This window comes from Canis lupus, chromosome 13, assembly GCF_011100685.1.
Source record: "Canis lupus familiaris isolate Mischka breed German Shepherd chromosome 13, alternate assembly UU_Cfam_GSD_1.0, whole genome shotgun sequence".
In the NCBI taxonomy this organism is placed as follows: Eukaryota; Metazoa; Chordata; class Mammalia; order Carnivora; family Canidae; genus Canis; species Canis lupus.
In genome coordinates this window covers 34035095-34052258 of record NC_049234.1, presented here as the reverse complement: position 1 = coordinate 34052258, position 17164 = coordinate 34035095, and the positions used below count along the sequence as shown (strand labels likewise).

Genomic DNA, 17164 nt, shown 5'->3' with positions numbered 1-17164 from the left:
GAGGCGGGCCAGGGCGTGCACAGCCCATGCGCATTTCCCGGGATGGCTGACTTAACACTTTTCAAGAGTCAGCACTGATAAGGCGAGTGATGGCAACACTATCTATGAGTTCCTCTATGCTCTCTGTCCCAAAGGCCTTTGGTCCTGATATTTCATTGAATATCATCACAGCCATGGAATTAGTTAACCCCTCTCAGAGAAGGGGAGCCTGGACCCTGGGGGTGGAAGTAACCTGCCAAGGATTGTCCCCATGGTGAGCTTTAGGTGCTGGATTGAAGGCTCCCTATACAGGTGCTCAGTGTGCTACCTAACAGCTGCCTCCAGTGATCATGGGGGTGAATTCAGAGACGTAAGGGATGTGGTTCCGTGGCTAATATTCAGACCATACTCCGTGCTTCCAGTTAATCAATAGAACACTATTAGCTAAACTGCAGAGTTCTTCCCCTTTCCCAGCCCATCATTTTTTTTCCATCTTTTTTTTTAATTATTTATTTATTCATGAGAGACACACACAGAGAGGCAGAGACTCCCTAGGCAGAGGGAGAAGCAGACTCTCTGTGGGGAGTCCAATGTGGGACTTGATCCTAGGACCCCGGGATCATACGCTGAGCTGAAGGCAGATGCTCAACTGCGGAGCCACCCAGGTGTCCCTTTTCTAGCCCATCTTACAGGCTGCATGCACATTCTCTGATTTACTCTTTACTCACCCCCTGTGAAGAAGCTATTAGTATCCCCCCCCCATTTTACAGATAAGGAAACTGAGGCTTATGGAAATCAGTAAGGTGGCCCAAGGTCAGGAAGGCTGTGAGTGACGGCACTGGGATTCCAATCCCACTGGTGGGGTTCCAGAGATTCAATCTCAGATGCTGCGTCTCCTCTACTGGGAAGAAGTTTATCTCCCTGGCAAGCTGCTGCTTGTGGATTGAAGCAAGAGGAGGGCAGGTGCAAGAAGCGAAAAGAAACAGGAGAGCGGTGGCAGGCTGTCTAGAACCGCAGGGGCCATGGGGGGCTCACCGGGGAGCTGGGGTGCACGTAGGGGCCAGCACCAAGCAGGCACCACAAAGAACGGGAGGGAATGACGGCCTGTGCTCTGTGTTGCTTATTGGAGTGAGTCTCCAGGAGCCTCAGAATCATCCCGGGTCCCTTCCTGTCTAGCACACCAATGCCAGGGACGGACTCCCTGCAGACTCTGTAACCTGTCTTCGTTTTCACACCTCTCCTCATCCCCCTCCCGCTGCCTACGCGGATGCTTCCCGCTGCACAACGCACAGCTTCCAGACTTACCTGCTTTCTCTTGATTCTCTTCCCTCCACGCTCTCTCCGCTTGGCTCCCATGAGATGGTGAACCTTAAAATCATCCTCATGACAAAGAATAGAGGCCCTCCTGCTGCCCCGGGCCTCAGAACCGAAACCCTCCTTCATTCAGCCTTGACCCCACATGTACACTCTGCTGACATCATCTCAATTTTATTTTTACATCTGCAAAAGGTTGCTTGTCACATATGAAATTTCCCCCCTCCTACTTTTACCTGCTGATTTCTTATTTTTATTTTTTTTAAGATTCTATTCGTTTATTTGAGAGAGAGAAAGAATGAGCATTGGGGAGAGGCAGAGAGAGAGAGAGAGAGAGAGAGAAGGCTTGTCTCCTGTTAAGCAGAGAACCCAATGGGGGGACTTGACTCCAGGACCCTGGGATCATGACCTGAGCCAAAGAGAGACGCTCAACCACTGGGCCACCCAAGTGCCCCCCACTAAATAATTCTTGAGTAAATGCACAATGAGTGACTTGGGCACCATGTTAAGCATGTCCTCTGTTCTACTTAATTCTAGAATATCACTGTGTGGAGTGACACTAACCATAATCAAGCTCAGAAGCATCCCAAACTCTCCTTGAAAGAGCTGTCTCTGCCTCAGGGTAGCGGTATCACTAGCAGCAACATTGAATAGAGGAGATAACAGAGAAGCTCCCGACAGGGAAGAGGTCTGGTTCACCAGGAGGGACAGCGTGGGACTCTGTCCGGCCATCTGCGACACGGGTGTGGGCAGGTGAAGGCGCCGAGCCTGGGGCGGGAGGACCAGTCTCAGGGCCAGAGCAGCCTGCTGTGGGGCAGTTAAAGCCAGGCCATGAAGCCACGGGGACGGTGACCAGCTTTGGTCTCTGGGGGGTGAGGGAGCAAGGGCCACATTCAGAGTCACTGAGTCAGGATAGGGGCTGACTTCTGGGCGTAGTGTCCGGGGGGATGGGAGTGCTCACGTCTATCATTCCCTCCCGTTCTTTGTGGTGCCTGCTTGGTGCTGGCCCCGACGTGCGCCCCAGCGCGGTGGGGCTTGCTGCCCTCCCTCCGCTCCCTGGTGAGCCCCCCATGGCCCCTGCGGTTCTAGACAGCCTGCCACCGCTCTCCTGTTTCTTTTCGCTTCTTGCACCTGCCCTCCTCTTGCTTCAATCCACAAGGAGCAGCTTGCCAGGGAGATAAACTTCTTCAACATTGGATCCTCAACCAGCTAAAAATCTTATCCCCGAAAGATATTTCTGCCAGATTGGAGAGCCAAGTCTTAAAGATTTGAAGACTCGCTTAAAACAAAAGAGAATTACATGAAATCGAAAACAACGCACAGAATGTAAGCACCCTCTCCCGTCGCTCCATCTGCCTGCCTCCTGTAACTCGTGAGTGTGATCTACTGATGAGAAAAAATGAGGTGACACTCTATTCACACTCTAATGGTACTGATAAAAATAATACGCTTAACCATAATGATAACAATAAAAATTATTATTTTATTCATTGTATCTACTATTTATGGAGTAACCAAACAATGCACTTAATATCTCCCCGGCATTTGATTTGTTGTAGAACAGATCCTGCCAACCGTCGTAGAGATGGCATCTTGTTCCAAAATTGTTTTTAATAGACTCTGTGTGTACGCGTGAGGAACCCTGAGAAAGTTACAGTGTGCAAAGCTAGTGTTTGAGTTTGGTTTGACTCCAATGATGGACCATACGCTTGTTTCACACAACACACCATCTCTCATTTTTAAAATATCACATGTAGTGACTGGTGATTTTTAAGAGACATTGATACAGCTGATAGAGTTGGAGAATAGTTTTTTTTTTTTCCTTTAAATTAGAGCCTTCCTTCAGCTAGACTGTAAAAATACATTCATCAGAAAGGTGTTTGGGGTTTTATGATGATCTGACAACTAAATTGCTTGTTCAGTGTGAGTTGTGTAATGTTGTTCTCAATTAGATTAAATATTAAGAATCCAATTTGCCAACTGCTAACAAAATTGCTGAACATTGCACACAGTTTGGGGAATTGCTTTTAATGAAGAACAAATGGAAGTAAAATACCAGAAACTGGAAGTGCCAAAGCTATAAATGTTTCGATGGATAGATCCAGCACTTTCAAATGTTGGAGTGTTAAGTGTTTTCTGCACTGGAGTGATGTATTGAGTGCCGTCACCTTAGCTAAAGAATTTACTGTCTGCAGAGTTCTTGTTAATAAACACAGCGGTGAAGTGGCCTCTTCACATCATTTGTAGGCTCTGTGTACAATACTGAAAAGCAAAAGGCCAGAGGGTCCCCTGTGTTTGGAAGACTGCAGGGAAGTGGGTTCTGGTCCACTCTTGTTTCCTCTTTCTATACCTCATTCTCCTCGGCTCAGAGAAAAGCGAGGTGGCGTGTGCACAGTGTGGTTGCCAGGATCATGGCCAGCATCCTCACCCTGCCTGCAACCTTCTGACTCGTCCTCTCCTGCCACCTCTGCAGACTGGCTGGCCTGCATCTCTTTTGTGTTCCCCTGGATGCAGTGTTCTTTGCCAGTTGCTCTTCTCAGCACCTTACGTCCATTAGCCTGCCTTCATTGCGCCTCACCATCTTGCTCGGAAATAATTGCCTTTATTATAAGAGAGGCAGGAAAGGATCACAAACACACAATGGGGGCTCTGTACCTCGTGGAGGGTGCCCGCCGTGTTCGACAGAGTACTACCAAGTCATAAGCAGTCGATAGATGCGGAGCAGCATGGACAGCGTGGATGCCATAGCCTCGATTAAGTGTCACAGTGCAGTGCCAATGCAGTCATTTTGGCAGCCATCCATTTAATAGCTTTATCTTGAACCTGAGGCAGATGCAAGTCATAGAACGGCACAGCTCTATTTGATCACAGCCTGGCCAGAGAGGTGATCCAAACTTTACTAAAAATGTGTTCGGATTATTTGGGGGCTATTAATTTTGACAATTTCTTTTCTCATAGGAAACTCAGCTCCTGACACTATGTCTGACAGATCCACCACTGTGCCTCCTCATCCATTGAATGAGCCTAAGAATGACCTGTACCTTACAGGGCTGATTTAAAGGCTCTAGATAGACTATAATTTATTATACACATGCTTTTGTTTTGGTTTCTACTGTTGCCACAATCATTGTAATGGAAGCCATTCTTGCTTTGAGCTGGTTTTCTATAGAAATAAACATTCTAAATGTGGTAATATTGATGCAGTGGCCTCCCATTTACCTTGATAATCTCTCAGAACAGACTTATCTGTTTCAGCAGAGGCCAAGTGAGGGCCCACATTCGCTGAGCATCTTCTACAGGGAGGCAGGAATCGGCAGTGGTTAGAAGTGTGGGCTCTGGGATTAGGCTCGCCTCATTCAAGCCATAGCCATGCTGGGTACTGATCATCTGACTGCAAGACAGACAGTTACTATCGCTCCCTCCACCTTGCTCTTGGACATGAGTCTGGGTGCTCTGTGCATCTCAGATAAGGAGGTTTATGGGGAGACACGTGGGTGTTTGTACGTTTGCTATCAGAACATTGAATCCGTGTTCAGTGCCGGTCTGCTCTGGTCTACTTTCCAGGTTCCCTGCAGAATGAGCCATATAGAAAGAGCCCACCAGATATACCAGGAGGAGAGACAAGGACCAAATCCACAATCTCCCAGTAGGAGAGTAATTGTAGATGCTGAGTCTATGCCTGCCCCAGTGATAGTTGAAGGAATTTAATACCTTTCATAATTAAAATCACAAAAGCATAGAATTTTACACCTCGAAGAGACCATAGTGAACCACTCTAGCTTCCAAAGTAGAAACAGTTATAATGGTCGCAGTAGCCCCCTGCAATTGACAGCTCCCTCATCCTGCAGATACGTTGGAGGTGATGGGTCTCTGACCTCTTGGGAATAAGAGTAATATCCGCTCAACCCTTCACACACTGCATGATTAATCCAGCGTTTCTGATGGCCATTATCCTTGTTCTCACTGCCCTACCCTCAGTTTGGAAGACTTTGATTCTGGTAAATTCAGAATAGTGCCCTGTGGGATGGAAGAGCATGGCTATGCTGTTTTGGAAACCTGGACTCGTCTCTTAGCATTTATGAGATCAAGGGCCATTTACCTCATCTCTCTGGGGTCCTTCTACTTTTGTAAGTTTACATTATGATTTCAACTTCGCTGGAGGTTTGGAGTACCAGATGCAGCAGCTAGGGAGAAGCCAGAGTCCTAGAACAGAGCCTCCACACATGCCTTCCTATCTCCCCTTGGCAAGTGCACTGGCACACATTGTGTACCTTTCTTAGGGTGTCTCTGGGTTCCTGAGAATTGAGTTGCTTTTTGTTTTTGTTTTTTTGATGAACCTGATATGCCTGACCCTCCATGGTTAGATCCCACCTGTCTGTCTCCTGTTTTTCCCTCCTGAACTCATGTGCCTTAGCAACATAGTTCAGATTGTAGTTCTCTGCACTGTATTTGTTCACCCTGTATCTTTGTTAATAGTGGCTCCTATAATTGACATGCCCTCTCTCATCCTTTCTCTGCCTGCCTAACCCTTCAAGATCCAGCTGCAGCATCACCTTTCCTAGGAAGCTTTCCCCGCTCACATCCTTCCACACACTCAACATCCTACAGTTTCTTCCAGTGTGACATCTATCTGTAATTATGCATCTGTGTCCCTGGTTCCTCCAGCTGGAGGATATGTTCCTCCAGGTGGGGCACTGCATGCTAATCTCAGGAGCTCAAGTGTTTATTTTTAAATTTATTTATTTTTAAAGATTTTATTTATTTATTTGACAGAGAGAGAGAGAGAGAGAGAGAGAGAGAGAGAGAGAGAGGGCACACAAGCCATGGGAAGTTTAGAGGGAGGGAGAGGGAGAAACAGATTCCCTGCTGAGCATGGAACCTGATGCAGGGCTTGATCTCAGGGCCCTGAGATCATGACCCGAGCCCAGGGCAGAGATTTAACCAACTGAGCCACCCAGGTGCCCTTGGAGCTCAAGTGTTTATAGCAGGGGGACAGGCACCAGTAGGCACCAAATACAGAGGGACTGAGTTCATGGTGATACATGGAGTTGGAATGACTCCATTGACTTGGTGAAGAATATAAAGAAACCCAATGGGACTCTCAATCATAATACCTACCATGTGAAAATGTAGTTCTCTAAAGTCAAATAGATCAATAGCAGCAATATGTATGCATTTGCCCAAAACTCATCACAGGCATTAAGGTAACTTACAAGACATGAATGATGCCTTTTAAGTGATGAATTATTCAGGGTCATTATATCAACCTATTTAATTACTCATGAAGTATTACCTTCTAAAGTTCAAAACAGGTCAAAAATCTCTTGGTGATACAGGAATTGACCAGTTTACTAAAGGAAATGCCATGAAGTACATCAATGGAAGGATTCATATGGAGTTCTTACCTGTAATGATCGTAAGACTAATGCTGCATGTCTCTTGTACTCTGTGGAAGGTAGAGAACTACCTCCTTCACCCTCACTCTTACTCCATGAGGGCAGCTAAGTCCTCTGTCCAAGGTGTTAGATCTTTGACCAAGGGGGCTCCTGGATACTGAACTCTAGAAGGAACCACTTACCTGGTCAGGTATAGGAGTGTTGGACAGAGGCAAGCCTCCCCAGCTGAGCGTCTCCTCTGCCAGGACTCCTCCAGGGCTGAGGGTGACAGAGACAAGTACCTTCCCAGGGAAGACTTGCTGTCATGAAGAAAGAAGAGGAAGAGTCCAGTTTTTATCCCCAACTCATCGTGTGCCCAGCAAATGGGCAGAGGTGAGCCAGGGGTGTCATGCTAATGGGTGTCCCTGCACATTGAAAACATATCAAGAGTGGAGAAGAGTGTTCTCACCCATAGCTTGTGCCTCTAGACCCCCTTGGTGGGACCTTGTGCAGCTGTTCCCCATGACGACCCATTAGAAGGTTCAAGGCAGCTCTTTGGCTTCACTGTGGCTCTTCCTCTTTTCTCACCGTTGCTTCAGTCATCTGGACATATGCATTGCCCACTATGTGAAGGCCACTGGGAGTAGATGAGTACTATCCTGTCCCCGACTCCCAGAAGGGGAGGTGCGGATACAGCACACACATGGAGGGAGAGAAACACTAAGCCACATTCACTTCTTTTATGGCCAAAGCCACACAGATCTCTCTGTGGTCACTCAGTGGTCATTTGCGGGATCTGTTGGTGCTGGAGCGATGTGCAGGTGGAGGGCGGCCAGCACATAATGTAGACTGGAGACATGCCTCAGTGGGAATGTCTGCACCCTAGACCAGGGTCTGTCAGCCACTTCGCTGACCCCTGTGCCTGAACTGCTCCCTGCTCAGGGAGCCTTGTGGGCTGTCAGTTAAGAGGACCGTAGGGGCAACTTAGATCAAGTCGTATTAATGTGAAATCAGCTGTGATTTCTGTATTTCAACTGTTTTTGGTAAGAGATAGTTGGCATTCAACCCACAGTTAGTCACTGCCGCCCTGTGTGTTGGGGCACCAAATCAGACACTGCTCACTAGGATGGCAGCGGTCTGGTGCTGACCAGATGAAAGAAAGAAAGATAGCACTGTTATCTGGGATCCCAGCTAGTTGGTTGCAAAGGGAAGTGTAGCCCAAGGGATTTTCGATTCCCTTTGGAATTTATAGAGTGAGGTTCCTTTTTAAACCTGGGCCCTTGTCGGTGCTGGAGGCTTCACTCTTCTGTATCCTGAATGTGGGAACACAGGCTAACTATATAAACCTCCTCCAGCTTGGTTCCAAGAGGAAGCTCAGTGCTGTGAGGCTTCCCACCCAGCCCATGCCTAATTACTAACCACCACTTGCTGGCCATCGGACCTGTAGGTGGGTTATTTACCACTCTGGGGTTCAGACTCCCAGTCTACCAAATGGGGATAAATAATTGTACTTATCTTCTAGGTTTGGCATAAGAATTAAATGATTAATACATGTAGAGTGCTTGAACAGTGCCCGGCATGTAATAGGGTCAAATAATAAATGTTAGCTGCTTATTAATGTAATCGTAGTTTCCTCATTGATTAAAAATAAGATGATAATGATAAAACCCATGAATTACTGAGAGCCAGCATCCAGAGACCAAAAAAATAATACCAGGCACACAGCAGGCATCTACTGAACAGTGGCTACTATTAATAGAATTCTAGATGGTGAGGTCTGATAGAGCTGCATTCCTATTTCAAATAAACATCCAGAATATTAAAATCCAATTCCACATATGCATTTTCCCACAATTGTAACACAGAAGATGTACTGATATTTCTGTACAAAAATTATGTCAACTTTCATGGGCGTATTTTTATTAAATGAAAAGTTATCAGTGCTTACCACATGCCAAATAAACCTCAGATTGTGTAAGTATCTCATATAAAGCATAAGTAAGTATGTTTGTATAGGACATAAAGATCCATAGCATGATTTTTGTGGCAATCTGGCAAATCCCAATACCAAGCCCCAAACTTTGTGAAAACCCATGGTTCTCAAAAGGGGGAAGGTAATGGTTATTTGGACCTTCTATCTGGACCTGTGTTGTCTTGTATTCTTGAGACTCCCAGAGGATGCTACAGCTCATTCATTTATTCTTTCTTTTTTTTTTAAGATTTTATTTATTTGAGAGAGAAAGAGCACAAGCAAGCATGAAGAGGGTGGAGGGGTAGAGAGAGAGAGAGGGAGAAGCAGTCTCCCTGCTGAACAGGGAGCCCAAAAGGGGCTCAGGACCTGGGCCAAAGGCAGATGCCCAATGACTGAGCCACCCAAGCACCCCTATTCTTTCTTTCTTTAATCATCAAATTCCTGTGTGCTGTTTCAGGTTCAAAGACAAACCGCTTCTATCCTCTGGGTGTTGAGGGGGGTGTTGGGGAGACCATTGTGGTCTAAGGAGGTGCGTGCAGGACCTGGGAGGAGTGAGAGGATGGAGAAGCTTCACAGAGGAGACGACATTGGACCTGAGTCTTGGTGATGAGTTACAGGCAGAAAAGGAGAAAAGCAACTAGAGCTCGGATGTAGAACAAGAGGCAGCAGAGGACCTGGAAATATGTTGGGGACTTACCACTCAAGGCTTTGAGTGGCATCCTAAGGAATTCAAACTTTATCCTGTAGACAGCAGGTAACACTATAAACTAACTTGCATGTGCTGATGCCACAGATGGAAGGAAAGACCAGTGGGATGAGACCCTATAGAAGGATGCTTTAATAATTGAAGGAAGCAGTGTAGACTCAAACTAGGGCAAAAGCAAGAGCATGGTAGAGGCAAAACCTTCAAGACCTTCTTAACAGATTGTGAGGTGAGACAGAAGGCTGGAGTCTGGGACAATGTCCCAGCTATCGGGGATGTGAGGCCAGATGGGTCCAAGTGGTTCTTCTAGAGGGAAGAGAAGGATTGGGTCAGGGGGATGCCAATTAGCCACTTTGACAGTAGGCAAGCATCCAGCCAGCACTCTGGAACAGAGATCTCGAGCCCAGGGCAGTAGTTGCCACTTGATGTGGACCCGCGTTGATATAAGGTCAGAGTTGATGGCCAGCTTGCTTTCTCGATTAGGTGATGAATGAAGTCAAAAAAAGCAAACCTTCCTAACTAGCACCTAGGTGGGTGCTGAATGTCACCCAGGCATTCTTGAGAGCACTTCGGCTCTATTCCTCTCCCGACTTCCCATCTGACACAGACACTTCAGAGGATGGGGTCTCGCCTGGTCACACCATTACTGAGGGACTGACCCACGAGCCAGGGCCAGGCCTACTGGTCTCCAGATTCTAATCAAACCTGCACCCCAGTGGAGCCCCTGAAGTGCTTCACTTGAGTTCAGATCCATTGTTTAGGTTTCTAAGTGGATCCTCGTTAATGTTTGAGCCTCATAATCCGTAGGTGTGTTCCTGGAGGCCATTGATGGATGCATCTTTTCGTGCCCCCTGATGTTACCCTGGGACATTGCAGAAGTCCACATCCTATTAGAATAATCTTGTTTGATCCTTAACAGCCACCCTAAGGGGCCACGTCACGACCATCCCCTCTGTACATCCCTTTGTGGCTGTTGTACTGTGAGCCCTGATCTGGAGCTCACCATGGTGAGTTCAGGCACAACTTTGCTATTCTGCTGGCCATGTATGGGGCCTGCATATCGTTTTAGGGTTTCTGTTCCAGGCTGTGGGAACAGGCAGTGCTCCAGGGGCCTTTCTTCATGCAGGGTGATTTTTTTGGCCCACTCCATGCAGGGCCAGTGGAGGCACACATGTTCTTCTTCACTGCCTCTGCAAGACCCCAGGGGGCGGCTAAAAGGATTTTCTGCAGCAGCTCACTCACTTTTGAAAAGTTGTGCTGTTGACTCTTTTCTAGGGAAAAAGATTTGTTTTGTTCATAATAATCTCAAGCCATGCCTTTTTTGAGGATTTCTCTCTGGGTTACCATTTTGACTTCATGTTGCCTCAATAATCACATTGAATCAGCCTTGCGAAGATTTCCCCAAAGATTACCTTATGTGTCTCTTGAAAAATCTATATGATATTGGTATCTCGTTTCCAAAGTCAAAGTTAATATCAGACTTCAAAGATCCCTTGCCTTCAATAGGTCCTGAAGCATTTTCCATTGGAGGCATTGGTGATAAGAAAATTCGGTTGCTAGCAGGTGGCGGGACCAGGAAACGGGATGCTCAGGGCTGCTTGAGGCAAACAGAAAGGGGGCTCCTAGCTCCTGGGTCTGATGCCTTTGTTCCTCCCGTGTCTGCTTTCATTTCCGCTTAGTCACAGCTCCTCGAGGCTCTGCAGGACTTTAATTAATGCCTCGGTCAAAGCAAGCCACCCTGGTGGAGCATCTGTCCTCAGCCAGGCTCGGTCTCCAGGGCACCTGTGCACACTGAGAAGACACTGCCCCCATTTAGCACCTGAATCGGAGAATCATTTCTTCTGCGGGCAAAGCAGGGTGACCTTGTACGAGTCATTTGATTCTCTGACCCACAATCTTTTGATCTGTGAAATAGAAATTGGAGTTCCTAACCACTTATTATGTAATCAGAAGGAACTTTTAAGGCATGCTAAGTGATAAAAGCAAGGAACAAAGAACCATCCAGAGCATTTTCTGACTTGTGGGTGCGTCTGTGTGTGTTTCCAGGACATATATTCGTATATTAAGTGCACATAAAACATATCTGCACATATGCATATGGAAGTATTCTAGAAAGATCCACAAGAAATTATTGGACTGTGAGGAATGTGGCACTTTTTGTTGTGTTTCCTTGGGTAATATTGTGATTTTCACCATATGTGTCTTCTAATTTTGAAAGTCAAAATTCAAGTATCTGCTTTGTACAGTTTGTTGAGCACCACATGACATCAAGGTAGTGGGAGTACCTAGATGCGCCGTGAAGAGTGGGTTCCTTCTTGCTCCATAGGGCTGTGGAGTCTGACACGCACACCCTGCTATGCACAAGCTCTGCCCGTCTTTCTACAACTCTACTGACTTCTGTTCCTAGCATACAAGGAAGGATGAGAAATGGGAATATAGGGATTACCCTGAGTGTCTAGCTGACTATTTTCTGCTTATGAAATGGAAGAGTCTTTTGATGATTCCAAACCTCACTGAATGTCTCTCATAAGCTCAACTCAAAAGGGACCCTGCTGGCCTCGGAAAGCAAAGCCCGGGTTCAATGGAGTCCCAGGGAGTGGACTCTCCAGAGGATGCTGTGCTGCACCATCCATATCCTGCCCCCGGGCCTGAGTAATTCATTTTCTCAAATTGCCACGGGTGGTGGTAGCCAACAGCCCCTGGCCATGCCTGTTTCTGGAGATTGCTCATCTGAGAGAGCTGCTGACCGAGGTCAAGCCTCCTTCCCGGGGTAACCCATGCTCAGTAGTGGGCAATGCACGAGTGCAGAGACCTGGCCCTTCCTCCAAAGCCACGGGCTCTGCAACTCCAGCACTTCCCATGGGATATGCTGAGGTCTCTATGGTGCTGCATGACCGTGACCGTGAGTGCAGCTCCTCCCCCTGCCCCTTCCTGCGATCCCACAGGGTTACTCCCTACTGCACACCCAGTACCTGACGCAGACACAGCTCTGTCTCAGAGTCTTCTTCCTGGGGAGCTGACTTCTGACCATCCCCGAGCCAGGGTGACAGCAGCCAACCTGACACCTCCATCCCCCTTTCCCGATTTGCAGCACCCCGCGTGCCGCACCCATCACGATGCCGTGATTAGCACGAGTCCAGTGCACCCACGATCGTCTACTCTCCATGGGGAGAGCAGGTGACTTGCAGATGGCCACTGATCCCTCTCAGACCTGCCCCAAGGACCAACCGATTCCTCTCTGATAGCAGCAAGGAAGGAGACCAAATGGGACAGGAGGTTGCCACTTCACCGGCTCGCGAGAACCCGGAGCGGGGAATCGAACCAACTCCCCAGGTGGAGTTTCTTCCCATAGGATGGGCTGGGCAGCATGGGATCATGAAGGGCTGTGTCCCTCCCCCCTCACCTCTGGGTGAGCAGTAGATGGACAGGCAGGTCCCACACCCATGGACTGCTGCAGCCTTGTGCTGGCGCCCCCCTCCTCTGCTGCCCACACCCCTCCTCTGGGGCTTCCTTTCTCTGCCCCCCTAAACAAATCCCCACTGAAATTCACCCCAAGACATCCTTCTCTCTGGAGTTTGCATGGAAGTGAGGCCTGGCCCCTGTCTTCTCTTCCGCCGTGTCTGAGTCTCCAGACACATGGTGGAATTGGCCCTTCTTTCCTCATCGCACAGAGCACAGTTGGGTCATCGTACCGGTGTAGTGCACCCTCCACCTGCAAGCAGATGACATTGTGCAGAGCACCTGATGCTGTGGCTTCCTGTTTGGTGTCTTGCCAAATGCAGCAGCCAGGGTTGAGTCTCTAACCTCACATTTTGCAGCAGAGCATCTTCCTCCCCCTGGGCATTATGTACCACTCACCCAACTCCCGCCAGAGTCGCCACAAATACCATGTCGCCCTGTGAAAGGGACCCCCTCTGTCTGTCCCCGTCTTCTATGGTGAGCCGTGCAGCAGCCAGGGAACGAGGGCTTGGAAGTGGGTCCCTTTAGGTGGCCCCAGACCTTCCGGGTCAGTGCCATCAACCTCATCCTCACTCTTAATATTGCTGCTATTATTATTATTATTATTATTATTATCATTACTTTAATATGAGCACACAAGACAGAGGCTTGGCAGATGGTGGTGTTTTCTCCATGCACACAGGTGGGGGGAGGGCCTCAAACTCTCTTCCCCTGGGGTTGTGAAGCCCTCCACAGCTGTTGTCAGAGCTGGCGTGTGGTGGCCTCAGCTTCTGTGTCTGTCCCGCCCGCAGGGGAGCTTCTATGTGCCGTCGGAGAATTGCATGCAGCACGCGCACCGGTGGCACCGGGACCTGTGCTTCCTGCTCCTACATGCCTACCGGGGGCTCCGCGCCTACTTCCTGGTCATCATGAGGGACATCCCCGAGCTGCCGCACATGGAGCTGGGTAAGGGGTCGGGCTCAGGGAAAGCCTCAGGCCAGCAGCCCAGCTGCCCCGTTTGGGGCCTGGCTTGAGAAAGCTTGCAGTTTTGCAAGCACCATGGTGACAAGTGCCCTTCCAGGTATGTTTTCTGTGCGGTGTCTCGTTCCAGCAGGAGAGAGTTTCGGACGTGCACCTGCAGGAGGAAAGGGCAGGAGCACCTCGAGGCACGTGCACTCATGCATTTGTTCACCCACCAGGAGTTTAGTGCACACTTGCCACACCGCTGGCACCGCTGTACACAATGTCAAGTCGCTTGCTAAGGGGAGTAGTTATAGGATTGCAAATGACAAGAGTATAAAACAACCCCCAAAAGAATATACATAAATTCTCTATATGCTATAAATATATGCATATTTTATACAAATATGTATACAAATACATATTTTATACATATGTTATATGTTTTTTAATCTGGATGATTATAGAGCCCTCTCAGCAGCCTTCATATGTGGTTTTCTGAGGATGAATAGCTGCATGCACATCCTCAGACATCATGGAGATCATTGGGCCTGAATCCTTCTTTGCTGACAGATGGGAAGCCGAAGCTCAGAGAGGTGCAGTGACTGCTCAGGGATCACACAGCAATGCGTGGCAGAAACAAGACGAGAGACGGGGACTCCTGCATTGACTCTTGGGGCAGGGTCCCTTCTGTCATCCCCCTCATTTGCAGCAGGTGACACAGTGTGATTCTGCTCATAGTCCTCTACTGAGGCCCCTTTGCTTCCGGAACCGAGGCCAGTTGCTTAGCCTGGTTCAAGGTTAAGAATAATCCTGCTGGGGTAGCTCAGCTTCCTCACATGCACCCCTGGACCTCACCTACTGGGACAGCCTTAGAGCCTCGTACACTGCCCATTACTGCACTGAACACGCCAGGTGACAATGATTTATTTGCATGTTTTTTTTCCCCACTAGACACGGGGTCTTGAGAACAGAGCCCCCCATCCCCCCAGATCCCTTGCGCACAGTGCCTGGCAGGTAGGGTCAAGGAGTAGGTGCAGTGCTGTTGATGAGTTGTCCTGCCATCTTAGCATCTGGCCTTATCAGCCTTAACACCCCGGACAAGCCAGACGCTACTCTTTGAATCACGTAATAGTGAAGCTGAATTTTTTTCAGGTTCAAATGTTATGCACACAAAAAAGGCACGCACAGAATCAGAGCCAGTTTCCGAAGCTCATAGGGAAGATGGAGATGGTGCAGTGCTAGTTGACTTCTTGCTTTAATTTCTTTTTACCCAAAGGAACTCGGTTTATTTGCTCATTCATTCACGATCATATTTTTACTGGGTATCTGCTGTGTGCCAGGCGCCACGGACAGAGCCATGATCAGTGGGACAAAAGTCCGCTGTGCCTGGTGGGACTCCCAAAGCCGACGAAGGTGCTGGGGGCAAAGGCACTGCACTCATCAGGCCATCAGTGAGGATACAGAGGTGTGAGGGAATTGCTCCCACTCACCTGAGCAGCAGTGCTTTAAGTAAAACCCATGCCGTGGCCTGGTGCAAACCACTGACCACAGCATCATGGGACTGAGGGGGGAATTCAAAGATGGAACTGCCAACATTGAATTACAAATGGCCAGAGGCCAGAGATTCCTGCTAAGAAGAGCTGAGATCACAGGCTTTTCTCTGGGGTGTGATGATCGTGGGTGTCACAGTGGGTGGAGCTGGGCTCAGCTGTGCTGCTTGCTCCACTACTCTCTGTTTCCCAGCATTTATCTATATGATGGAGATCTGAATCCATGCCCCACAGGTGTCACACACAGGTAGGTGCAGGTGTGTGCACGCTTGGATGCACATATTTGCAAAAACCTCAAAAGCTGTGGGATCACATTGAACCACGCAAACTAGTGTGTGGACCTGGGGGCCTTCTCCTCCTCAGAAGAGCATCCATGAGATTATGTTGATCTTTATCTAGTGTGGGGTCACAAGGCTCCAGATCAGGTTTAACCTTTTTTTTTTTTTTTTTTTTTTTGGTAAATATGACCCCTTTAGGAAATTAGAATAGAAAAGGAGGAGAGTCCTCGGGAGTTGTGTGTCTTTCTGTGACTTTCATGCCAACCTGAACCTATGTTGCTTTATTGCAGTTAGTGACTGTAGCATTTCCACATGTCCATTTAATTGTCCGTCTTTCTTTTTTCTTCCTAGAGTCCCTTGGAGTTGAGGAAACGCTCTCTCAGCTTTGCTCAGAGCTACAGGTAATTAGAAAACTGGCCCAAAGGGCAGTTGTGCGATTCAGGACCAACATAGGTCCCGGCTCGATGTAGAAATCAGAGATGAAAGCATAGGGCGTATGAGCTCACGCTAGACCAGAAACTGAAAAGATCCTCTTCTGTCCCATCACTCTCTGTTGTTAAGGGTCCACTTGACCCCTCTGCGTGTCTAGCTCTCTGCTAGATGTTTTGGGAAAAAACGAACAGGTTAACAAGTCTCTATCCCTGGAGCCGACACTGCGTTTGTCTCTTACTTGTCCGTTGAACAAAATGTATTGACTACCAGCTATGTGCTTCTCCTGGAGGGCGATGGAGACCTTGCACCTGTGCCCAGATGGCCTCAGCCATGGCAGGGGTCTAGCAGCATGATGATGCTGGTCCTGAAAACAGTAGCACGCATCTGTCAAAAATTCATTGAGTATCCATGAGTAGCCATTAGGAATAGGTGCTTAAATAGACACCTTGGCAAATTCCTGCTATTGTCCTTTGCAACCTCTGGAACACTTTCCCCCACCTCATTGTGTGGATGGTCTTGGTGGGTACTGCACGTCGTCCTTCTAGAGCAAGAGGCAAGATTAAGATGGAAGCCAGGGTAGCACCTTAGGCTTGGTGACACTGCTAATCAGTGCCGGCAGCTGGACTCAGAAAACTGTCTCTTTGCAAAGTGACATCGCCGTCTCTCACACCAGCGTTCTCATCCCTTGCTGCACAGTCAAAACACATTTGGAACTTTATTTTTTTTTTAAGATTTATGTATTTTTTTTTGAGAGAGAGAGAGAGAGAAAAAAAGGAGAGAGAGAGAGAGAAAGCAAACAGAAGGAAAGGAGAAGCAGGCTCCCCACTGAGCAGTGAGCTATGGGGCTCAACCCCAGGATCCTGGGATGATGACCTGAGCCAAAGGCAGACACCTAACTGACTGAGCCCCCCTCTCCCCGGTGCCCACATTTGGGACTTTAAAGATGTACCTTTGCCTGGGTCCCATCTAAACAGGGTGGAGACAGTATCAGGGAGTGGAGCTCAGGCATTTGTACAGTCATAGCTCCCCAGCTTGATGGAAACCACAGTGAGATATCCCCTCACACCTGTTAGAGTAGCTGCTACCAAAAAGACAGACATCAAGGGTGGTGAGGATATGGTGGGAGGGAAGGGAGCCCATGTGCACTGTTGGGAATGGAA

At 48.3% G+C, this 17164-nt stretch overlaps 1 protein-coding gene across 3 annotated transcripts in view; it reads left to right on the top strand.

Moving 5' to 3' along the window:
- The window catches only part of FAM135B (family with sequence similarity 135 member B), a 277653-nt gene that overhangs the window by 219947 nt on the left and 40542 nt on the right, over positions 1-17164 (top strand). For 2 of the 3 annotated variants that reach the window (XM_038555598.1, XM_038555597.1), the window contains exons 8-9: positions 13594-13747; positions 15924-15973. In XM_038555598.1, the coding sequence (XP_038411526.1) occupies positions 13594-13747; positions 15924-15973 (204 nt within the window). Of the gene's footprint in view, positions 1-1995; positions 2620-13593; positions 13748-15923; positions 15974-17164 lie in introns of those variants that run through there. The other variant, XM_038555599.1, reaches the window with a different exon arrangement.